At 40.6% G+C, this 25,203-nt stretch overlaps 3 protein-coding genes across 6 annotated transcripts in view; all 3 read right to left on the bottom strand.

Moving 5' to 3' along the window:
- Positions 1 to 25,203, bottom strand: part of LOC136159106 (ninein-like protein) — a 129,174-nt gene that overhangs the window by 25,259 nt on the left and 78,712 nt on the right. The window lies entirely within an intron of this gene.
- On the bottom strand, positions 1,794 to 5,045 carry LOC136159104 (ankyrin repeat domain-containing protein 26-like). The gene is made up of 3 exons (XM_065920933.1): positions 4,716 to 5,045; positions 3,921 to 4,123; positions 1,794 to 2,673 (listed from the first exon to the last, which is right to left on the bottom strand). The coding sequence occupies exons 1-3, from the start codon at positions 5,028 to 5,030 to the stop codon at positions 2,547 to 2,549; spliced, it is 645 nt and encodes a 214-aa protein (XP_065777005.1). The 5' UTR covers positions 5,031 to 5,045; the 3' UTR covers positions 1,794 to 2,546.
- The window catches only part of LOC136159094 (ankyrin repeat domain-containing protein 7-like), a 71,231-nt gene continuing 58,678 nt past the window's right edge, over positions 12,651 to 25,203 (bottom strand). The window contains exons 3-7 of one of the 4 annotated variants that reach the window (XM_065920907.1): positions 24,359 to 24,529; positions 22,557 to 22,590; positions 18,623 to 19,489; positions 16,816 to 16,965; positions 12,651 to 12,734 (exon numbers count right to left, since the gene is read on the bottom strand). In XM_065920907.1, coding sequence (XP_065776979.1) covers positions 12,729 to 12,734; positions 16,816 to 16,965; positions 18,623 to 19,489; positions 22,557 to 22,590; positions 24,359 to 24,529 — 1,228 coding nt within the window. In that variant the 3' untranslated portion in view covers positions 12,651 to 12,728. Of the gene's footprint in view, positions 12,735 to 16,815; positions 16,966 to 18,622; positions 19,490 to 22,556; positions 22,591 to 24,358; positions 24,530 to 25,203 lie in introns of those variants that run through there. The other 3 variants (XM_065920909.1, XR_010661393.1, XM_065920908.1) reach the window with 3 other exon arrangements.

Raw genomic sequence — 25,203 nt, forward strand, 5'->3', positions numbered from 1 at the left:
AGATTAATCTGATAAAAAGTATAATAAATATCAATCTATCGAATACACATAATTTCAGAGAATTAGGGAATGACCCATAATCCTAGTAATGACCCACAAGATCACTATCTTCTCCCTTAACAGTTCCTGCCCTAAATATGTACTTCCGAGACCTTTATTTGATTTCTAGGTGAGGATCATGTCATATGGAGGAAGTAGTCTGAAGTCGAATGTTAATAAGGAGAACACATCTGCAGTTTTCTTTAAACGTTTCCATTTAGCGAAAACATAGAAAGGTGAGAAAATTATACACAAGAAAACAATGTACCGGCAAGTTTTAATTCTAAAGGTGTTTAGCGAGAAGGATTCTCTCGTAAGTGTTAGTTTGCGAACTATGTCCCATAGAAGGGGAAGGTCCCACGGGGGTCACTCCAGGGGTGAGGAGCAGAGAAGTCACAGCTGCACGGTCTCTGGCCACTCCTTTAGCTAAATGGCTCTATACTTGTCTCTTTCATATAATACCATTCCACTCAGTTTTTTTTTAAAGAAAGGTTGTTTCCTTTGGAAAAAAAAAACACAAATTTTTTTTAAAAGGTATGAGAGTCATTGATTTAGTCAAAGTTCCTAATTCTACAAAAGAAGCAACAAGGCCAATGGACTTCTTACTGAGTCTAGAGTCCTATGCCAGCTCCTTCCTCAGGTTAAGAAAACACATATAGGTTTTTAACTGTAACATCGAGAAAATGAATATGTAAAACCTTGTTACATAGTTCAATAATGCTTGTGGCACTTAATAAATGTTTTAAATTATATGTCTTAAATGCATGAACAAAAATAAATCAATATCAAACTCCTATTTGTAGCAGTCGATATAGTTAATTTGTAAAGCATAAATATCTTTTAAACACAGGACAGGAAACTTGAAAGAGGAAATCTTTAGTTGAATCAAGCAGGCCAAAACTGAAGAGATTTAGTCTTAAAAGGATGTTCGTTTCCTCCAGATAAAACCTGGTTTATTAAAATGAATCAGCAAAATGAGTTATCCACATTTTGAGTTATTTAGGACACAATTTAAAACACAAATAAGATCTCTCTTTACTATTTAGCATACTTCTATCCAAGCTGTCATCATTAGTTGGTATATACAAAAAGCATGAGTGTAATCTCAACTATAATCTAAATCCGGTCAGAAGTTGCAGTTGAACTTCATTTCCTCAGCCTGAAGTTTCAAGGGGTGCACTTATACTCCTACCCTCCTCATGAGAAGCGAGATTTACCCAACGGGTGAGTTTGGGAGAAGGAACTAAGAAGTGCTTGCTTGGTTCCCAATCTCTTCTTTGAAAAGATGTGTGTGCTCACAGCACCGTGAACTTGGGTCTGTGGTAGGCAGCCCGCCCCTGGGATGGGGGTCAAGCCTTCGCTTCCTCCTCTTAGGCCTGTGCGGCAAGTCTCTGACTTGAGATGAAGTGTCTGGAGGCCCGCTGTGACTGCACAGCTAAAGTAAGTCCTCCAGGTTCATGGCTCTCAAGTACTAAGACCCAATGTAGCTCCAGTGCTGTCGAAGAAACCTTAGATTGCTCTATGATGACAAGAAGCCAAATGAGAAAACAGGCTGAGACTGCATTTAACAAGGGCTATTCTTATCTGCACCATAACCATCATGAAAACACCATAAAACCATAAACCCGTGTGCTCTGACTAAAATGGATATTTTAATCACAACGATCACACAATGAAAACTAGCTGCAATTTAGACTCCCCATCATTGCTCTTAGTCATCAATCATCCAGGCGCTGTTGAGATAGAGACAAAAGTGAGCTTCATTTAAAATTTTTTAATGTTTGCTTTAACTACAAATTTAGAAACGTTCTACAATTGCTCAGAAAATATTTTTTAGAAATTTAAGTAACAAGGCTATAAGTAAAATAGCAATTAAAGATGCATTCTTGTGTAAGAAAATGACCAAAATGTTGACTGAAAACTAGAAATTAATCTTCTGATATAGTGCTACAAGTTTGTTTCGTTCATAAAAAGGATTTATCTAGGATTCCTTCAAATACAAAAACATCCATATATTATTAGTGTTTAGGTGCCAGTCATTCACTTATGCTTAGGGGTAGAAAAACTGCAGTGGGTTCAGCGGAGCTTGGAGATGATTATGAACACTTGCCGAGGTGAAATCGATTAGAAAGGAGGTCAAATATCTGAAAGTATATGTTCAGTTACCAGGCAATAAGATTTCATTTCTAAAGTAGAATTTAAATGCAGCTTTTCAAGAAATTTAAGAAGTTAATAAGTATCTTATAAATCTAGGACAAAAGAAACATAAAAATTTTGTCTCCTTGGTTAGCACAGTTAATTATGGCTTTTACTTAGTGCACATAAGTCAAATAAACAGCTCAGAAGTGGAAAATAAGAATCATTCATATTGGAAATCCTAAACCCAAGGAAAAAAAGATAGTAGAACCAAACTTGATCAAGTCAGTCGCCATGCTGTTATTTGAAGGGCATGGAATTGAGGTAGAAAATCCTACGTTTGTTTTTGAAGAAAGATTCATATTGAAGTATTATGGAAATTTCCAACGCAAGGGCGGCTCCAGGACTGGCCTTGTGGTGAGAGTGCTGAGTAAAGAGCTGTTCTGCTGTTTCTCCACCTCAAGTTTGGTGCTCATCTCTGCCAGCCTCCAATTAGTCCTGGGGAAGATGGAAAACACCAGTTTTGTTCACGATTCCCTAAAGGATTTGCATTTTGTAAGCTGCCGCACAATAAATGGAATTCCCATCACACCGTGTGAACGCTGAAAGCAGAGAGCAGACCTGCTATAAACAGTGACAGCTCTGACCTTGTTCTAAAGAAGCTCACGTGTGTCTGGGGCTCCTCAGGTAACAAGTCACAGCTGCGAGAGGAAAGAACGGGCCTCAGAGGGAAAGGGAGGTGGGCTCACAGCGACACCTGCTGCCTCTGAGACACGCCTGCCCCCAGGAAACAGTTCAGGGATGAAGAAACACGCCTCCCACAAAGCCACTTTCAAGCATTTGCTTTCGCCACCCTTGTATAAATGTTTCACTCATGACCTTGGAAAAATTAAGCACTTGGCTCTGAGGAATCACCTAGAGCCACAATCTCGAGCGAGGATGAGAAAGTCAGTGGGTGAGACTGAAAAGGGCTAAAACAGCCCCAGGAACAATTACAAGCATCCCCTGCTTTTCCAAAGTTCATTTTATGTTACTTCACTTTGACGAGGGCCCTACATAGGTACCTGTTTTTCATTAAAAAAAAAAGAAAAGAAAGAAAAAGAAAAAAAAAGTCTGAAGAGGATTTTTGGTTTCATTTAAAAAGGCAAAAAGCTGAAATAGCGTTCAGTGCATGTTTTACAGCGAGAGGCATCGCGCTCCACAAACAGGGAGAGCGGCCCCACCGAGCTCCTTCCCCGGAAGCCACACCTCACACCCCAGCATCAAGTCCCACAGCCGTGAACCCTCTGGGAGCACCTGTGCTTCCCTTGTGCGTACTTATTTTAGGCATCGACTAGCAGAACGTGTCCTCGGGTCCCTGCTCCTTTGCTGTATGCTCTCTGGGCTTATGAAAGGCGTCCTAGGAGTGCTCTGCTTTCAGACGGCACTGCAGGTGGGATCTGCCCCTTCTAGCCTCCACACCCTCCCTCAGTCAGGTCACCATGCCAGCGTCAGCCACTCTGTGAATTACCCTGCCTTTCACCCCTGTGTGAACATGGTCCGATTTCACAAGCATGCTTTTACACAGTGTAGGAAGACGTACCAGGATGTAGTGTCACTAATTTGTCTTAGGGCGCCCCCGTAGCAGTAACTGTCTAGTTAGCTTTCACTGACTACTAATCTCAAGAACCTGGCTCTATAAAAACTAGGCTTCAGAGACAAATTAATGGACTAAATTTATTTTGTGATTCTGTGTTTTGACTTACTTGTCTAGCTTATTTTCCAATGACTTTCTAACTTTTAGTTCTTCGAGGTAGAGTTTCTTATATTTTTCCAAATCTGCTTCAGAAGTTTCCATCTTCAAGGCTTCAGATTCCAGCTCTTTAATTCTGAGTTCCATCTGACTTCTTAAGGACGCAATATGCTCCTCTTGTGCCTGCTTTAAGTTTTCTTGAGATGCTGCTTGTATCTAAGTCAAATTTTAAAAGACATATTTCTTTTGTTAATGATTATAACCTGAATAATTATATTTGTTCCCTTTAGTTTTGAGTCAGTAAGTCAGAGAGCGATTTTAAATGTGAAAAAAAGAAAAGTGAAACTTTAAAATAATCATGGTCAATGTGAAATGAATTAAATCTGAATTATAAAATTAAAGTGGAATCAATGTTATAGTAGTACTTATGTAACCTGATAATTCAAATAATAAAAGGATCAACTTAAAATTTTAAAAACTGAACAAGACAACTTGAGAATAATTCAAGAGGATGGTACCCATTCTAAACCACATTACTTTGTTTCCCTCTCATAGTCTTGTTTTATGCCAATTGGTCTTATAAGTAAAAGGATCCTTTAGTCAGAATCATTCTGAAAGATCAATTTAGTGATAACTGTGATGGAAATTGAAATATTTCTCTCTTCAGAGAGAGACAAGTGCCTCCTTCCTTCCAGAAATCTACAAAACAAACTGCTCTAAGGGAAGTAGAGGAAACACATAAGCTGTATACATCCAATGTAATTTACAATCAGGTGAATTCAAGGATATGACAGATCAACAAATTAACCTGTAAAACCATGTTGACTTCTTTTAATTTCTCTACTAGCTCCTGTCTCGCTCTTTCTTCAATCTCATGTTTATACTGCTCTACTTGACTGTGTTCCGTCATATTCATTTCTATGTGACTTTTGAGGTTCACTATGTTTTGCTTCTGCTTCCTGTTATTCTTCTCTAGCTTTTCACATTTCTTTTGCATTCCTGTCATGAATAATAACTCCTCGCGAAGAACTTGAATTTTTGCATTCATGTGCAGACATTGTGAACATACAGTTTCCAGCTCTGCTGGATGATCATCAATCTGCAAGAATAAAACAAATACCATTCGGTAATGAGGGAAGTGGACTGAACCCGGCCTAACAAAAACCAAGATTCAAATAAATATGATGGTATCTGTATTGTTGAATGTAGCATCAGGCAGGAATTACTCAGAGAATCAAGAAAGAAGTTCAAACCACCAAGAATCACAAAATATATTCTTTTCTGTCATCATCTTTGTCACACAACATTTGCACTTGATTTTACACTCTTTTATTGTTCTATAATAGTACTTTTCTATCATTCCTCCATGGAATGACTGCAAGTCACCCCTTAGTAGAACGTCTCTTACTCCTTCCCCCCCAACATGTCCCATGGTTTTTAAAGAAGTTTGAGGTATACTGTATTGAGTTATCTGAGGCTGAGTTAATAAATGCCTCCCAAAAGAAGACTGTGAAAATAAGGCTGTAATTAATAAATCTTGTAAGTATGGATTTTAATCCATAAGCCTTTTTCTGAACTAGAAATAGTTTTTGCTCTTTTGAATTGCATTCCAAAGAGAAATGATTTGCAAGGCTAAAGATATCCCGTCTCCTAAGAGTTAAGTGAGTTGATCCATACATTTTACTGAACAAGAGAAAAATGCCTCTTTCTTGTAATCCTTTGTTACTTTCCACAGAATAAGAGAATATACCAAAGAAAACACACAAAAAATATTTGCTGGAATTTCAGTGACACAGAGTTGGAAAGAACTTTCATTTAGACAGAATGATTACTTGTTAAGTCGAGGTGAGTGGAGCCGGTGGTTTTCAAACATGTCTACAAATTCTTTGACAATTTTCTTGTGAAATTCCCTCTCCTTAAATATGTGCTGGCCTCAGTAACTGATTCTAGTGGACACAGTCTGGGGGAACTGCTATGTGATCTCTCAAGCTAAATAGCTTCTGACTGGCTCCGTGGGGAAGCCCACACTTAGCATCAGTCAGCACGCTTTGAAGAAGCCCAGGCCACATACTGAGCACATGTCAGTGTCCCCACTGACCACCCCCACCTAACGATCCATCCAAAAGCCAGCTCCAACTGCTGGACATGTGCATGAACAGGTCTTCAGATGACTCTGGTCCCCACCTTAACGACATCCCAGCTGATGACGACTGGAGAAGAAATGAGATGGGCTCACTCACTGAGCCTTGCCCCAACACAGACTTGTGAACAAAGGAAATGCTGTTTTGAGCCACTAGGCTTTGGGTGATCTCTAATAAATTTGTTAGCAATAAATAACTGGCACAGATACGGATATTAAAAATGGGGTTCAGTGCAGTTCACTCAGTCATGCCTGACTCTTTGTGACCCCGTGAACTGCATCACACCAGGATTCCCTGTCCATCACCAACTCCTGGAGCTTGCTCAAACTCATGTCCATCGAGTCAGTGATGCCCAAAAATGAGGTATTGCCATTAAAAAAGAACTAAAACATGTGAGAGTGCTTTTGAACCTGGATGTAGGTGGGACCCGAATGGATACAGAGAAAGAAATGGAAACCCAAAGGGCTTCACGAGTTTGTAAACAGAAGCCTGATGGCCCTTGAAGAGGCTGCCAGTGACAGCTTCTAGGCAAGAGAAGAAAATGACACTGAAACATGGAAGAATGGAGACTCTTGCTATGAACCAGCTGAAAGTAAAATCAGTGAGAAGGATAAGTAAGCTATGAGACCAAAAAAAGCACTATTAAATACAAAGGAACCAGGACTCACTGGGTTCAATATCTGTATCCCCTTTACAGCATCTCCACCTGTCCAATTGTCACATGACGCAAAAAGACAGAAATGGCTGCTTGGCTAAGGTCAAATCTAGGGTGCTATCAAGGAAAACATGGTCTAAATGTAAAACCTGTAGACTGTAAAACCCTACATTCAGTTCAGCTCAGTTCAGATGCTTAGTCGTGTTCGACTCTTTGCGACCCCATGAACCGTAGCATGCCAGGCCTCCCTGTCCATCACCAACTCCCGGAGTCCACCCAAACCCATGTCCATCGAGTCTGTGATGCCATCTAACCATTTGATCTTCTGTCGTCCCCTTCGCCTCCTGTCCTCAATCTTTCCCAGCATCAGGGTCTTTTCAAATGAGTCAACTCTTCGCATGAGGTGGCCAAAGTACTGGAGTTTCAGCTTCAGCATCAGTCCTTCCAATGAACATCGAGGATTGATCTCCTTTAAGATGGACTGGTTGGATATCCTTGCAGTCCAAGGGACTCTCAAGAGTCTTCTCCAACACCACGGTTCAAAAGCATCAATTCTTCGGTGCTCAGCTTTCTTTATAATCCAGCTCTCACATCCATACATGACCACTGGAAAAACCACAGCCTTGACTAGACGCACCTTTGTTGGCAAAGTAATGTCTCTTCTTTTTAATATGCTATCTAGGTTGGTTGTAACTTTCCTTCCAAGGAGTAAGCGTCTTTTAATTTCATTGCTGCAGTCACTATCTACAGTGATTTTGGAGCCCAGAAAAATAAAGTCAGCCACTGTTTCCAGAGTTTCCCCATCTATTTTCCACGAAGTGATGAGACCAGATGCCATGATCTCAGTATTCTGAATGTTGACCCTGGAAAGACTTAAGGTGGTGCCTCAGATTCCTTTAAGGATCTTAAGTGCCTAAGAATTTTAAAGGCATCATCCTGCAAAGCTTCATAGGAAGCCCAAGGTATGATGCTTCCCTCAAAAAAGATTTTTGAGGGTAGCTTTTCCAATGGCATGAACCCTAATTAAATTCACAGGACACCAAAAGCTTTAAAGAGAACCTTGGCAGCAAAAATACCACTAGGTTGCTTGCTTGCCCTAACAGAGACCAAGTGTTAGTCGCCCAGTCACGTCTGACACTTTGTGACCCTGTGGACTATGGGAGAAGGGAAAGGCTACCCACTCCAGGATTCTCGGGCTTCAGCTTGTGAAGTCAGCTGGTAAAGAATCTGCCTGCAATGCGGGAGACCTGGATTCCATCCCCGCACTGGGAAGATCCCCTGGAGAAGGGAAAGGCTACCCACTCCAGGATTCTCGGGCTTCCCGTGTGAGTCAGCTGGTAAAGAATCTGCCTGCAATGCGGGAGACCTGGATTCCATCCCCGCGCTGGGAAGATCCCCTGGAGAAGGGAAAGGCTACCCACTCCAGGATTCTCGGGCTTCCCTTGTGAGTCAGCTGGTAAAGAATCTGCCTGCAATGCGGGAGACCTGGATTCCATCCCCGCGCTGGGAAGATCCCCTGGAGAAGGGAAAGGCTATCCACTCCAGTATTCTGGCCTAGAGAATTCCAACGACTGTATAGTCCATGGGGTCTCAAAGAGTCAGACACAACTGAGCACTTTCACTCCCACTTTCTTCAGGGGATCTTCCCAACCCAGGGATCTTCCCAACCCAGGGATCGAACCTGGGTCTCCTGCATTTCGGGCAGATTCTTTACTGTCTGAGACATCTGGGAAGTCCAACCGAGACCAAGACATACAAAATGAGAAAAGGCCTTGGGATTTTCTCAGAAGTTTGATAAAGAGGAACCTGGCTTAGGAAACATGACTCAGCTACAGACAGAGGTCATTTCCTTTGAAAAGGACAGCACAGAGCTCAGAGTGTGAGCACAGAAATAAAAAAAGAAGTACTATCTCTCGTGGGTTCATGAGTGATGTGCATTTATAGCCAAGACAGTTTATAAAGCTGAGGCCAGTCAGGACAGACTTCAAAATGAATGACTTTCCTTCAAACAGCTTAAAATAATTGCTCATCATCTTGTCATCTTTCTGGAATTTAAACTGCCAATATTTATTTCTTAAAAATAGGGTATTTTACACATAAAATCAACCATCTGATGATGTCCATGTGCAGAGTCATCTCTTGTGTTGTTGGAAAAGGGCGTATGATATGACCAGTGCATTCTCTTGGCAAAACTCTTGCTCTGCTTCATCTTGTACTCCAAGGCCAAACTTGCCAGGTACTCCAGGTATCTCTTGACTTCCTACTTTTGCATTCCAGTCCCCTATGATGAAAAGGACATCTTTTTTTGATGTTAATTCTAGAAGGTCTTGTAGGTCATCATAGAACCACTCAACTTCAGCTTCTTCAGCATTAGTGGCTGGGGCATTGACTTGGATTACCATGATGGTGAATGGTTTGCCTTGGAAACGAACAGAGATCATTCTGTCATTTTTGAGATTGCACCTTAGTACTGCATGTCAGACTCTTTTGTTGACTATGATGGCTACTCCCTTTCTTCTAAGGGATTCTTGCCCACAGTAGTAGATATAATGGTCATCTGAGTTAAATTCATCCATTCCAGTCCATTTTGGCTCACTGATTCCTTAAATGTCAATGTTCACTCTTGCCATCTCCTGTTTGACCACTTCCAATTTACCCTGATTCATAGATGCAACATTCCAGGTTCCTATGCAGTATTGTTCTTTACAGCTTCAGACTCTACTTCTATCACCAGTCATACCCACAACTGGGCGTTGTTTTTGTTTTGGCTCCATCTCTTCATTCTTTCTGGAGTTATTTCTCCACTGATCTCCAGTAGCATATTGGGCACTTATCAACCCAGGGAGTTCATCTTTCAGCGTCCTATCATTTTGCCTTTTCATACAGTTCATGGGGTTCTCAAGGCAAGAATACTCAAGTGGTTTGCCATCCCCTTCTCCAGCAGACCACGCTGTGTCAGAACGCTCCAGCATGACTCTTCCATCTTGGGTGGCCCGACATGGCATAGCTTGTAGTTTCACTGAGTTAGACAAGGTTGTGATCCATGTGATCAGTTTGCTTAGTTTTCTGTGATTGTGGTTTTCATTCTGTCTGCCCTCTGAGGGATAAGGATAGAGGCTTATGGAAGCTTCCTGATGGGAGAGACTGACTGTGGGGTCTTATTCTGATGGGCAGGGCCATACTCAGTAAATCTTTCACCCAAGTTTCTGTTGATGAGTGGGCCTGTGTTCTCTCCCTGTTGTTTGGCCTGAGATCAAACTATGGTAGGGGTAATGGCGGTAATGGCCACCTCTTTCAAAAGGACTTGTTCATGCTCTGCTGTATTCAGTGCCCCTGACCCCCGGCAGGCCACTGTCGACCCACCCCTCTGCAGGAGACGCCTGGACACGCACAGGCAAGTCAGGCGCAGTCTCTCGTGGGGACACTGCTCCTTTCTCCCGGCTCCCAGTGCACACAAGGTTTTCTCTGTGCCCTCCAAGAGTCTGCACTGGTCATAGCAGAACATCTTCTTCCAACAACACAAGAGATGACTCTACACATGGACATCACCAAGTGGGCAATACCAAAGTCTGACTGATTATATTCTTGCAGCCAAAGATGGACAAGCTCTATACAATCAGCAAAACAAAACAAAAAAAGACCGAGAGCTGACTGTGGCTCAGATCATGAACTCCTTATTGCCAAATTCAGACTTAAATTGAACAAAGTACAGAAAATCACTAGACCATTCAGGTATGACCTAAATCAAATTCCTTATGATTATATAGTGGGAGTGACAAACAGATTCAAGAGATTAGATCTGATAGACAGTGCCTGAAGAACTGTGGACGGAGGTTGGTGACACTGTACAGGAGGCAGTGATCAAGACCATCCCCAAGAAAAAGAAATGCAACAAGGCAAAATGGTTGTCTGAGGAGGCCTTACAAATAGCTGAGAAAAAAAGAGAAGCTAAAGGCAGAGGAGAAAAGAAAAGATACAATCATCTGAATGCAGAGTTCTAAAAAATAGCAAGGAGAGATAAGAAAGCCTTCCTCAGCGAACAATGCAAAGAAATAGAGAGAAACAATAGAATGGGAAAGACTAGAGATCTATTCAAGAAAATTAGTGATACCAAGGGAACATTTCATGCAAAGATGGGCACATAAAAGACAGAAACGGTATGGACCTAACGGAAGCAGAAGATATTAAGAAGAGGTGGCAAGAATACACAGAAGAACTAAACAAAAACGATCTTCATGACTCAGATAACCAGTATGGTGTGATCACTCACCTAGAGGCAGACATCCTGGATTGCAAAGTCAAGTGAGCCTTAGGAAGCATCACTAAAAGCTAGTGGAGGTGATGGAATTCCAATTGAGTTATTTCAAATCCTAAAAGATGATGTTTTGAAAGTGGTGCACTCAATATGCCAGCAAATCTGGAAAATTCAGCCATGGCCACAGGACTGGAAAAGGTCAATTTTCATTCCAATCCCAAAGAAAGGCAATGCCAAAGAATGGTCAAACAATTGCACAACTGCACTCATCTCACATGCTAGCAAAGTAATGCTCAAAATTCTCCCAGTGAGGCTTCAACAGTACGTTAAATGAGAACGTCCAGATGTACAAGTTGGATTTAGAAAAGGCAGAGGAACTAGAGGTCAAATTGCCAACATCCATCTGTTGGATCATAGAAAAAGCAAGAGAATTACAGAAAAACATCTACTTCTGATTTACTGACTACGCCAAAGCCTTTGACTATGTGGATCATAACAAACTGTGGAAAATTCTTCAAGAGATGGGAATGCCAGACCACCTTACCTGCTTCCTTAGAAACCTGTCTGTAACTCAAGAAGCAACAATTAGAATCGAACATGGAACAATGAACTGGTTCCAAATTGGGAAAAGAGTACATCAAGGCTGTATATTGTCACCTGCTTATTTGACTTCTATGCAGAATACATCATGCGAAATGCCAGGCTGGAGGAAGTAAAAGCTGGAATCAAGGTATCTGGAAGTAATATAAATAACCTCAGATATGCAGATGACACCACCCTTATGGCAGAAAGTGAAGAGGAACTGAAGAGCTTCTTGATGAAAGGCAAAGAGGAAAGTGAAAAATCTGGTTTAAAACTCAGCATTCAAAAAACAAAGATCATGGCATCCAGTCCCATGACTTCATGGCATATAGATGGGGAAACAATGGAAACAGTGACAGATTTTATTTTCCTGGGCTTCAAAATCACCGCAGATGGTGACTGCAGTCATGAAATTAAAAGACCCTCACTCCTTGGAAGAAAAGCTATGACCAACCCAGACAGTATATTAAAAAGCAGAGACATCACTTTGCCGACAAAGGTCTGTCTAGTCAAAGCTATGGTTTTTCCAGCAGTCATGGATGCATGTGAAAGTTGGACCATCAAGATCGCTGAGCACCGAAGAATTCATTCTTTTGAACTGCGGTGTTGAAGAAGACTCTTGAGAGTCCCTTGGACTGCAAGGAGATCAAACCAGTCCATCCTAAAGGAAATCAGTCCTGAATATTCATTGGAAGGACTGATGCTGAAACTGAAACTCCAATACTCTGGCCACCTCATGTGAAGTGTTGACTCACTGGAAAAGACCCTGATGCTGGGAGGGATTGGGGGCAGGAGGAGAAGGGGACGACAGAAGATAAGATGGCTGGATGGCATCACCGACTCGATGGACATGAGTTTGAATAAACTCCGGGAGTTGGTGAAGGACAGGGAGGCCTGGCGTGCTGCAGTTCATGGGGTCACAAAGAGTTGGACACAACTGAGTGACTGAACTGATGCTATTAGTAGCAAGAAGTATCAGTAAAACACCATAAACTTTTTAATCAATGAGACTTTTCACATTGTCCAAAATATTCTTATATATTACTATTAAAAAAATTAAATTCTTCCTCAGTATGACAGAAATTAAGAGGCTGACTTACCAATCTTTTACTTAAGAGGTTTTTCTGAAGCTGTTCAATTTCGCCCGCTTGCTTTTTGACTGGAGTTTGTAATTCGGCATTTTCAATTTCAAGCCTAAAATGAAGATTTTAAAATAATGATTCTCACACATAGGGTTTCTTGTTTAAAGATTTTTTTCAATGTGGACCGTTTTTAAAGTCTTCATTGATTTACTGCAATATTGCTTCTCTTTTATGTTTTGGTTTTTTGGCTGTGAGGCACGTGGGATCTTAGTTCCCCAACCAGGGAACAAACCCACACCCTCTGCCTTGGAAGGCATAGTTTTAACCACTGGACTGTCACGGAAGTCCTTCACACACAGATTTTTAAAATACCACACTGTTTCTGAACAAACATCTGCAGGTTCAATTATGTAGGCTTTTAGAATTTTGAAAAGTAAATGATTTGGCAACTGTACTGTTTTTCTAGTTGTGTTTTGTAGATAATTGGCTTCCTTGGTGGCTCAGACGGTAAAGAATCTGCCAACAATGTAGGAGACCCAGGTTCGATCCCCGAGTCAGGAAGATCCCCTGGACAAGGAAACGGCAACCCGCTCTAGGATTCTTGCCTGGAGAATTCCATGGACAGAAGAGCCTGGTGGGCTATGGTCCATGGAGTCATAAAGAGTTGGACACGACTCAGTGACTAACACTTTCACTTTTCACTTGTGGATAATGTGCAAAATATGGGAATAATGGGGGAAAATATGCATCTCAAAACAGCTCAAAGCTGAAATGTTACTCAGCTTCACAATGACGTTTTTATTGTCATTACTGATCTAATTCTCATATTATACTGTTTATCTGCTTTATACTTAAGTTGTTTTCTGTGCTGCTTTAAATCATACTTTTGGATGTGATCCTGTGTTTTTTCAGCACATCTCACGGTCTCTCTATGTTGATCCTGTGTTTCTTGAGACTAAAAAGAGAAAAAGGAAAAAAACAACTGCTTAATTACTAATAACCTAGTGAATCTGCCAATGTCAGTTTCGGTCTCTTCCATCTGCATATTGCTTATGGCTGCTTTCCTGCCATACAGCAGAGTTGAGTTGTTACAATAAACACCTTACAGCCCAAAAAGTGAAAATATTTACTGTCTGCCCTTTGTTCGTCACTGCCCTCTCCTTTCGGACTCAAACACAAAATCATTCATGCTCTAAATTAGATTTTCTCAAATAAATACACAAATTTATAAACTGGCCAGATGGGGAAAGACAGAAAATTACCTGACGATGAACATATATACATATATTTTTATTCCAAGCTCCACATCAGCCATCACTTTAAATACCCACATAGGTGAATGACCACGGCTCTTCCAGTGATTATAAAAGCTAGCACTGCTGTTGGTGACAACCAGATGCTTCAGGGACTAGTGTAAGAGGCAGGAACTACATGGGAGCCAGAATGCATGGGCTGTGTTCCAATTGCATCAGTTCTGAGCTGTGAGTCCTGGGGCGAACTACTTAACCCTTCTGTATCTCAGTTTCTCCATCCATAACATGGAGATAGTGGTAGCATCAACCTCAGTGGGATGCTGGGAAGATTAAATTGGGGACTATACATAATGTATTTAGAAGAGGACGTGGCAGATACTAAGAGCTGTTTGTAATCGGCGTTATTACAGTCGCTGTATCTTACCTGGAAACAATTTGATACTTCAGGCAGATGGCATGCCAACGGAAGTGGTCTCCTACACAAGTCACCCTGAAATCCCTCTCCATGCTGCTGCAAGGGGCAGGAAGGGGGAGCACGAGGCCCAGAACACGTGTCCAGTGCTTCAAAACCGTTCACTGACTCCACTAACCAGCTAGTACTCTAGTACTTTTCTCCACTTACAGTAATGTGTAACTTACTTCCTCTCTGTGCTACTCAGTGGACAATGACCACAGGTTAATATGCACATAGCACCTCCTGGACAGAGTGGTGCAGAACTTACATGACCGTCAGAGGAAGAAGGGTGAAGTCACCGCCATGGAAATATTACCCTACTGCTAAATCAAAGTTCTGAGTCAATTCATTCCCACAACTGTTAATGTCTAGCAAGCACTCCGGTGAGACAATTCAGGTTACAAGGTACGGATATCAGTGAGGCTATTCCCAGAGCTTTACAGTTGGCGAAAGGCTAGAAATCTGTAAATCCCACTCTGCCTACATAATGAAGGAAGGCAGATTTACACTTTTCTCCCAGAGTCAGGGAGAAAAATGAGCATTTAATTGAACAATTCTCCTCTATTAGACTAAGCGCTTTCAATTTTACATTGAGTTGCTTAAAGTACATTTTAAGAAAAGTTTTATTATACAAACATATTCAAGAAGAAATAACTGGCATGGGATGAAGTACTCAGTTGTGTCCTAACGATTGTTAAGCTAAACTGTTTTCCATTTATGCAAGACAAGTGCTGTGCATATCAACAAGTATTCCCTGTTAGACCAAGGTATACCCAGATAAGATTCTCCCTCATGAAAAAATTACAACAATGCAAAATTAAGGGCTAGATTGTTCTTCACAGACTACATGACAGGGGTGAAGAGAAAAGGCTCAATGAGAGCTGGACAGTAGGAAAGCTCTGGAGGGGAGGGACTGGGCGCCAGGTCTGAATAAATGGAGGACTACCCCAGAGGAAAAGAAACTGTGAAGACAGAAAGGACAGTCTGAGCAAAGGTCAAGGAAAGGTGAGATCAGCCAGTGAACTCTGAGGACAAAATCCAACCACAGGAAAATAAAAACATGTCCATCCAGAAATGCGTAAACCGATGTTCACAGCAGCATTACTAACAGTCGCAAAGTGGAAACAACTCAAATCTCCATCAACTTATGAATGGATTCATATAGCCACGTAATGTTTATTGTTTGACAGTCAACAGAAATGGAAGAACTGATACGTGCTATAACATGGATGAACCACAAAATGACCTCAAATGAGAAAAGCTAATCCCAAAGGAGCATACTGCATGATTCCATTTATATAAAATACCCAAAACAGGCATGTCTACAGAGACAGATATTAGACTGGGGGTTGCCTGGGACTGAGGGAGATGGCGGGGTCATAGGAGGTAGCTAAGGGATGCGGGGTTTCTTTTGGGGTTGTATAAATGCTCTAAAATTGACTGTGATCACAGGTGACACCTATCTAGACTAAGAGATACTGAACTACACACTTGGAATGGGTGAATTATATGATACATGAATTATATCTCAATAGCTTTTTAAAAATCCAAAGGCACCATCTAGATAATCTTCTTAATTCTCTATTTTTGATGTAGGCATTATACTCCATCTGAGTACCCCATGCTTTTACAATGTATCAAAAATGAAGAGAAGGCAGTGCCTAACTTCAACTGGTTTGTATAATACACTGTCTGCACATTATTCTGAAATGCACAAAATAAATATATACAGAACTGCACAGCCATTCAGAAAAGTGAAGATGAGAAATGATAATTTTCTGGAACATTCCATTAAACATTATCCTCTGATTTTATCTGGCTTGCCTCATCATGGTAATACAGGGATCACGAAATAAAATATTGTTCAATCGAAAAAAAAGTCTCTCCACAGATGTATAGAACAGACTTTTGGACTCTATGGGCGAAGGCGAGGGTGGGATGATCTGAGAGAATAGCATCGAAACATGTATATTATCAAGTGTGAAACAGATCGCCAATACAGGTTGGATGCATGAGACAAGTGCTCGGGGCTGATGCACTGGGATGACCCAGAGGGATGGCATGGGGAGGGAGGTGGGAGGGGGGTTCAGGATGGGGAACACATGTAAATCCATGGCTGATTCATGTCAATGCATGGCAAAAACCACCACAATATTGTAAAGTAATTAGCCTCCAACTAATAAAAATTAAAAAAAAAAGAAAGAAAGAACTCCAAAAAAAAAAAAAAAGAAACATAAGTCTCTCAAGTTGTGTGATGATGCACAATTCTCCACTTTCCTAAAGGTATATAATATACAAAAACAATATATATAATGCAAATGGCAGAATGAAAGTCAGAGTTTAAGAAATGAGTGCACTTAAAGATTAAAAAAATTATAGTAAATTACTAGTAATGCATATAAAAAAGGAAGCTGTCCATGAAAAAGAGAGTCCTAAAACACTTTATCCTATGTATTCACTGTCGACACATTGAATTTCACACATACCTGACTTGTGAGTTGATGTAAGTTCTTTAAATCCCGTGCCTCAACTTCTAACTTGGCATGATAACGTGACATGACCTCCAGGGACAGCTCCGACGCAGACTGCTTTTTGAGGCTATCAGCCAGTTCTTGCCGAAGTTGTCTCACAACTGCCTAATAAGATGCTCTGTCACTGAGTTTATCAAATCACTTTACTATGACGTTGTGTTAGTAATACATAACACCAACATATGGACTTTGAAAACTATCACCACACACAGCAACTCACCTCTGTCCCTCCTCCCTGAATGTGGTTGCAGACCCAGAAGGGCCCCCCACCGGCCTTCCTGATATTAAGTTCCTCAGACGAAGGAGGCAGCCCCACTGTCCACGCCCTGCCCCTCCCGATAAATCTGCAGAGCTCCACCACCTCACGTCCAGAATGAAACAGGTGTGTAGGTGGGACAAGCAGTGGAAAATTCCACCCTGTGGAAACATTTCTCCTCTTTCTTTATTAGAGGCTTCGATTAACATCAGAGATCTTCACATATTCAATTCAGTGCTCAGATCTTTCCAACAGATTCCTATCCCAGCAGTAAAATGAGGCCATTCCCTTGGGGCTTATCTGTCTGATATCTGGTGGTGTGTCTGTGTTAACCCCAGACCCCTAATCTCCCCCTGCTCCCCGCCTCTGCCCTTGGCTGACCACCAGGCCCCCCTGCGGAGCACAGGGGCTCTGCTCAGCGCTCTGCAGTCACCGCCTGGGAGAGGACCTGGGAGAGAACGGATACGTGTGTACCTGCACCACCGGGCCGGGCACCCGAAACTGACGCAGAAGTGTAAACCAACTACACTGCATCACAGAAGAAAAACACAATTTACAAATGAGGTTGCTCCCATGGCCCTCAGGGAGTCTCGATAGCCTGGCCTCCACCTGCCTCTGGACCGCAGCCCCTACAGCCCGCTCCCTGACTCCCTCCATTCCTGCTGCTCTCAAGTCCTGCCACCCTTCATTTTTAGTGGACACGCTTGTATCTAAACGGTAGTAACTGATACTGAATATGAGAACTATGAGTAAATTGTTTGTAAACATATTCTAAGTAAATAGCATAAATAGCAGTGGGAAGATTAAAACAAGAAGAGCTTGGTTAAAGCTCACCACTTGAGTCCCAAATTATGATTTAGTGACAAGTATATTTAAATGACTTGTCAATGAATTCTCAATTTAATGGCAACTCTTTAAAGAGTAGAGAGGTCGTAAGAATAAATGATTCAAGTCTGAAATGTTTTCCAAGTTAATTCAAATTTACATGAATAAAACTAAAGTTATACCAACAAAATGACAGAAAGGTAGGACAAGCTACTGAAGCCAAAGTACTATATATAAGAGATAGCATCTGGGAAACATGGAATTGACTGTCAAGGCAATCCACGTAACTGAAGCTTAATTTCAAAATATTCGGTTTAGGTTTGAACGTTTCTTTTATCTGCTTCATCATGATACTGACATGTGGTTACATAGAGATTAAAATTATTTTCTGAATAGTAAAAGAGTAAATTACTAATACCTGTCTATATTAAAAATTTAGAATTTAATCTCTTAACATTTCATAAGCAACACGATGTCTCTACTCAAAGTGAAGCATCTCTCTCGGGTCTAATTTTTATTTGCTGGATACAAGGTGTGCTTTTTAGTCTGTTTTAGAGACCATAGATTCATAGCCTGTGTATTTTTTATATTCAGCTAGATTCAACATTTAGGCAGAATTAAGAATCACTTTGAATTTTCTTTCAGGAAGTCTGAGAATTATTTCTCCTTCTGGATACTTACTTTTCTTTCTGCTTTCTCATTTTCATACTGACACAGTCTCTCTTCTAAATGATTCAATTTGTTGATTAACTCCTTGTTTCTTTCCTCCAGCATCAGACCTTGTTTCTCATGTTCAGCATGAAGATTTTCCACGATGTGCTGAAACTGGTCTTGGATGCTAATGACTGTCTTCTCTTTACTGTCGGCTCTATTTTGTGCATTATCCAGCTGTTGTCGGAGCAACATGTTTTCACTCTGGAGTTGAGATAACTTCTCCTCTAAGGATTCCTGCTTTCCAAGGTATTCCTTCACTTTGCCTTGTTCGTTCTGATACATGTGTCCAATATACTGCTTTTGACACTCCGCTTGGCGTAAGTCTCTCTGGACACGTTCTAACATCAAAGTCTTTTCTCTGAGATCATATCTCGTCTGATGCAGCTGGATTTTTAGCTTATTGAATTTATTTTCCACTTTAGAAAGTTGCTGGGAAAGCATCTCATTGTCACTTTTCAGCTTAGCCATATCGAACTTCATTGGGTCCTGCAAGCGTAACCTCTTGTCTTTTGCTTTCTGGGAGGCAAGTGACAGGTTTCTTTGTGATATCTGACCTTGATCATGATTGTGTATGGCAGCAGCCAGTCTAGAGTGGTAGGATTCCACTTCTGTTTCTAGTCTTTCTTTGCTTCGCTTTGCGTTCTCCAGCTCAGGGTTTAGCATTGTATTTTCAGCTACCGGAACGTTAAGCTGGCCAGTATGCTGGAATATGGTCTTGGACAATGTTTCCTTGTTCAATTTTATTGTGTCTATTTCCAACCTTGGCATGGCAATTTCATCCTGCATGTGGCTTTTACACAACAGACCTTTTGCTTTTCTACCACTATCAGAAACCTAAGTGAGACAAAAGAGACTTTTAGTTAGTGCTCAATAAAATGACATTTCACCATTTCCTCTGAAATGAAAGACTAACCTGTATGTTTAGACAGTGAAAAGACTGCACCAAGTGGATCTCCAAATGGAAAAAATAAGGTTCGATACAAACCTCAGACCTTATACAAGCAGAAATTCCCAAAGGTTCAAAAATTTAATTGAAGACAATGAATCCATGAAAGGAAAAAGAAACCCCAAGGAACTTTTCAAGAAGCTCAGAACTGGAAAGGGTTTCTCTGAATTACAACAAACCCAGAAAGCTTAAAATAAAAGATTTATAGATCTAACTACACTTAAAAATTGCATCTGATGTGGTATATTTATATAATGGAAAACTACAAAGCCATAAAAAAGAATGAAATAATGCTATTTGCAGCAACAAAGATGGACCTAGGCATGATCACACTAAGTGACGTAAGTCAGACAAAGACAAGTCATACTGCTTATATGTGGAATCTAAAATGAACTTATTCACAAAACAGAGAGAGACCCACCGACGTAGGAAACAAGCTTACTCACCATACGGGAAAGGGGTAGGGGAAAGGATAAATTAGGAGGTTGAGTTTAACATATACCATTATACATAGACAAGTGTATATAAAATAACCAGTAAGGATCTACTGTACAACATAAGGAACTACATTTAATATTCTACAAGAAGAATCTGACAAGGAGTGTGTGTGTGTGTGTGTGTGTGTGTGTGTGTGTGTGTGTGTGTGTGTGTGTGTGTGTGTGTGTGTGTGTGTGTGTGTGTGTCAGTCATTTACGACCCCACAGTCTGTAGCCCGCCAGGCTCCCCTGTCGCAAGAATCCTGGAGTGGGTTGCCATTTCCTCCTCCAGGGGATCTTCCCGACCCAAGGACTGAACCCAGGTCTCCTGCATTGCAGGTGGATTCTTTACAGTCTAAGCCAGCAGGGAAGCCCCATGTACATAATATACACACACATATACATATATGTCTGAATCACTGTGCTGTGTACCTGAAACTGACGCAACATTGTAAATCAACTACAATTCCATAACAATACCACTCGCCACCTTTAAAACACTGCATCTGATAGCTCCTACGCAGCTACTTCAAGTAAGAGCCTTAGCTCGGTACATATTTAAATAGATGAAATTTCATGCAAAAATTGTTTTCTTGAGAATACGCTACCTCTCTAACATTTTAATAGGCAATTGCAAGACTTATACCTATTGACAACTGTACTAAGCACTTCTACAAACATCAATTAACTCATTAGCGATAGTGATTCTGGAAAGGAAGAAGTTAAAACTATGTAAGTAAGCTGCAGGCTTTTCACCAGGTCTTCTGACTCTACTAGTGCTCTTATATCAAACCACAGTCACTTCCCTAGTACAAACATATCAATACAAAATAATCCTGCTATTTCATTCATGGTACATACACTAATGGTAAAAAAGGTAAAATTTAGAGAGCTCTTCTCAGAGAATCATGAGATTGTTTTCTGCTGCAGTAACTTTCATTATCTCTTTATACCGTTTAAAATAGTAAGATGGAGGAATACAATGAGAAACATAATTATCACTAGATGTATACTATGGCATATCTATCACTGTTTTCAAAAGTTCCTTGTACTGAAGGAGGACACTGCACAGAGCAGAGGGTTCGTTTTCTCGGATATACAAGAATGACTTCCAAAGTATGGTCTCTGAACTGCCTGTACTTTTCCTCCTTACCTTCAGTGGAAGTGGTAAATTAACCTAATGACCAAGGAAGGGAAATCACTACTAAATACCAGAACAGCTACTGTCAGTAGCAAGCTCTTTTTTACTTTTTCTTCCTTGGTGGGAGGGGACTTTCATAAGTTTATTCCAAAGAAACAATTTTTTAAGTGTACAAAAGTATTTTTACAACTGATGTCGCAGTTTTTACAATCTGAGAAACTGTAAACGATGTGAAGAGCCGTTGACAGGGCACTGGTTACAGAAACGAGAGTGGAGCCGGGGGCGGACTCTGACTGAGACACCGGAGGTGATGCGGGCGAGGAGGGGCGCACACGCTCCCCCAGAGCACGAGGACATGGTGTGCAGCGCAGTTGACGGGGAGCACACGCGGTCTGCCCGGCCTAAACCGCAGTCAGGGTGCCTGCTCCTTCGAGACAGTCGCAGAAATTTTGAGATTAATTCCTATAGAAAATATTAAAGGCCTCTCCTTGGATGAGGCCATGGTGTGTCCCGACCTGACTGCTGTAGACAAATGGATTTGAATTACAAATAGCACTTTCCCGAGCTCTTCCCGAGAGCTTTTCGTTGTGGGAGATCTGCTGCTAGGACCTCGGGGATGGGACCCGGTGCGTGTCTGAGAGGGACATTGGGTGGGGGAGTGAGTTCCTCTGCTCTGAGATGCCACTCGAGAGCTCTGCAGAAAGAAGGACAATCAACTTCAAGAGTGTCTGGTATCTATCAACTGCTGGAAAAATCCACGGGGAGCATTCCTGCACCTCTCGAGGATGCCAGTTAAACACACGTATCCTTGAGGACTCTACTGTGAGGGAGAACCCAGCTGGGAAAGCTGGAGCCAGCTCTGAGCTGTTCATGGGGCAGGTGGACTGGAGGGCTGACGGGCACAGAGGGAGGGAGGGGGTCCACGACCCTCAGCCACCTGCCAGATGGCAAGGGGGAATTTTTAGAGTAAAGCATGTCGCCACCCTCGGAAGCAGTTTCAGATGACTGAGTTAAGTCATCAAGGTCATTCACGTAATCAATTTGGTCTTTGACCTACACTTAAATAATACTGTTTCACAATGTCCTTAAAATATGTATAAAATATACCAAGTGTACCAACGTGATAAATATCTTAATCAAAGCAAAAGAAGAGGCTTCTTAAAAGAACAGGTTTTTATCAATAGGATAACTTTATCAACAGAGTTTCTAAATTATGTTTTCAAAGTAAATGTCCCTTCAACAAAGGAAGATTTTCTATGTTGCCACTATTCCTTTTACAAACTATTTTTTAGAGGATAATATATTTTTAAGTTAATTTTTTTTTTTTTTTTACTTTACCTTCTTCTTTTCATATGCTGTTTTCCTTGCAGGCCTAAAAAAAAAAAAAAAGATTCTTTTCAGGCTTAAATTTAATAACTCAAAAATATAAACAATACCTAAATTTTTTTTATATAACATCTTTGCATTCACAAGTAATTTCTATAAAAGGATGAAACAATAAAAAAGAGTAGCACTAAAGGACAAAGAAAATATATCTGTAATATTAATAAAACATTAAATTTAGATTAAAGGAAAAGAAAAAACCTAACATTACTTGCGTTATGTGACAGAAGCGGTTTACCAGGGTTTCCTGCAGTTGTCATTTTTAATGAGAACTAACTTTTATGGCAATGAAACCTATCTCGGAAGTATTCCCTAAGTCCTTATAAGAAAGAAACCCATTTTTTATCACCATGATATTAGCTTTTTGAGGGCTTATTATGCGACGGCTATGCATATTATGCATTTTAATCCTCAAGATCATTCTGGGAGAGAGGTAATATATTAGACCCTTTAGATAGGAAGAGATGGAGCAAAGAAAGGCTGAGGAACGTGCCCAGGACCACACAGCAGTTCACCAACAGCCCAGGATTCAAACCCCGGAAACTGGCCTGAACGCTGCTGTTCCAAAATATGCTGAGAACGTGATATTGAAAAGTCTTTTTAAGTAACATGATATCAAATGAACCTATATTATTATTTCAAGTCTAGCTACAACTACAAATGATAATTCTGAATCTTAAAAACGTATTTCTAACAAACAAAAAGACTAGATGTAGGCAATATTGGAAATCTACTTTCAATAAAGATTTGTTTTTTGTAAAGAACTTCACCAATACACATTCATTCAACCATTTTGCTGTTTCTTTATGCATCTGACATACACTTGCTGAGCACATAATATGTGTTAACGACACTTTTAGTACAGGAAGCATGATTTTCGTCATTTAGATCTTTATCATCCAAAGTAATAAACTGTAAAAGATTGTGAATTTTTTCTATTGAAAATAAACAAAATCCTCCCCTTCTTCCTGCAAGCTATAAACAACTATGAAGCTAATATGATGTGATGTTTCAGAGTACCTTACAAAATCATAGCTACCCACGATGATACTATCAATTAGAATCAACAAGGAATGATTAAATCCTATTCAGTATGACCTAAGCATTTGTAAATTCATGATTATATAATTTTTTAAATGTATGTATGATAGAATTAACTTAAGTAATCATCTACATATTTGTTTACATAAGAATATTACACTTCAGAGCCAATGAACAAGCCCTTACCAAAAACTACATATGAACAGGAGTACATTTGTACATAATAATCATGTACAATAATAATAATGTACAATTAATTTATCGTAATAGTTTAAAGATAATGTCATACAATCAATAAGCTTTCTAATATTGGAAATGCAAATAAGATTACACTCAACAGACACTTCCTCCGCTGGCTCATTTTCAAAAGCATACACACTCTACAAGCTCCCCTCTTAACACGAAACAAAAAACTCATTTCAACTCCACACTCCTCTTCAGTTACCATCCAGGTCTCCATTTCTGGCCCAGGAAATATTCCCTACGGAGCTGTTTACGCAGGTTCACTGCAGTCCAGCTTCCAAGTGGACTCTTTACTGAAACAACTTCCAGCCAAAGGCACGGGTCCTCTCCTTAACCTCTCTGCCATGTTCATCCAGTAGAGTTGAGGATTCTCTTCTCTTGGCCCGTATGCTATATTATGCTGCTCTATTTCCAGAAGAAGTATTCAGTGCTAATATTTCTTCCCCTAGAAATAAAGAATCTGTCCATGTTACCTGCTGTCATCTTGATCCACCTTCCTTAAAATGCTGTCATCGTTCACGTGCAGCAGACCTTCAGTCAGTGAATTTGTCTTTTCAAATACTGGTGCAATCACACATTCTTCTGGTGTCCATTTGTCATTGTTCTTTTTCTCTATTTCCTTCCTGGGCACGCCAGGTTCACCACTTGAAAAAATCCACAAAAAAGCCAATGTTTTCAAATAATTTGATTAATAAAGAATAAAAAAACAATTTTTGTAAAATTCCAACTCTTACCCATCTTAAGTCATTGATTAATTCACAAAACAGATATGAAGTACCAACCATATGCAAGAAAACAAATTCTTCCTTCAAACACAGATACACAATTATGATACAATATGATATGGAAGAGCTGACATATGAAAGTGATAAGTGAAATAAGGAAGGCTTTATGGAAGAAGTGAAGAGAGGCGGTCAAAAGGAAGAGAAAAGCGAGAAATCATTCTACTGGGAGATTAGAATGTCAGTACACAGATCAGGTACACGGCATCTGGGTTGCTTCCTAGGAAGCTGGAAGGAAAAGTACAAAACACATGAAAGAAATTAGAGAGATGCATCTGGAAAGACACTGGGAAGAACCTCAAGGGCTACACTGAAAACCTCAAGTCCAAGCACAGTGATTCTTAGACATGGGAGTCATGATTAGATTTACACAATATATAATTCTTTGCTTTTAAAAACAGTAATGTTTAACCTAGGAATTTCCCTGGTACTCCAGTGCTTAGGAGTCTACCTGCTCATGCAGGGGGCACAGGTTCGATCCCTGGTCAGGGAAGACAGCACAGCCTCACGCAGAGCAAGGAGTCCTGTGCTCCACA

Source organism: Muntiacus reevesi, chromosome 2 (genome assembly GCF_963930625.1).
Source record: "Muntiacus reevesi chromosome 2, mMunRee1.1, whole genome shotgun sequence".
NCBI lineage: Eukaryota > Metazoa > Chordata > Mammalia > Artiodactyla > Cervidae > Muntiacus > Muntiacus reevesi.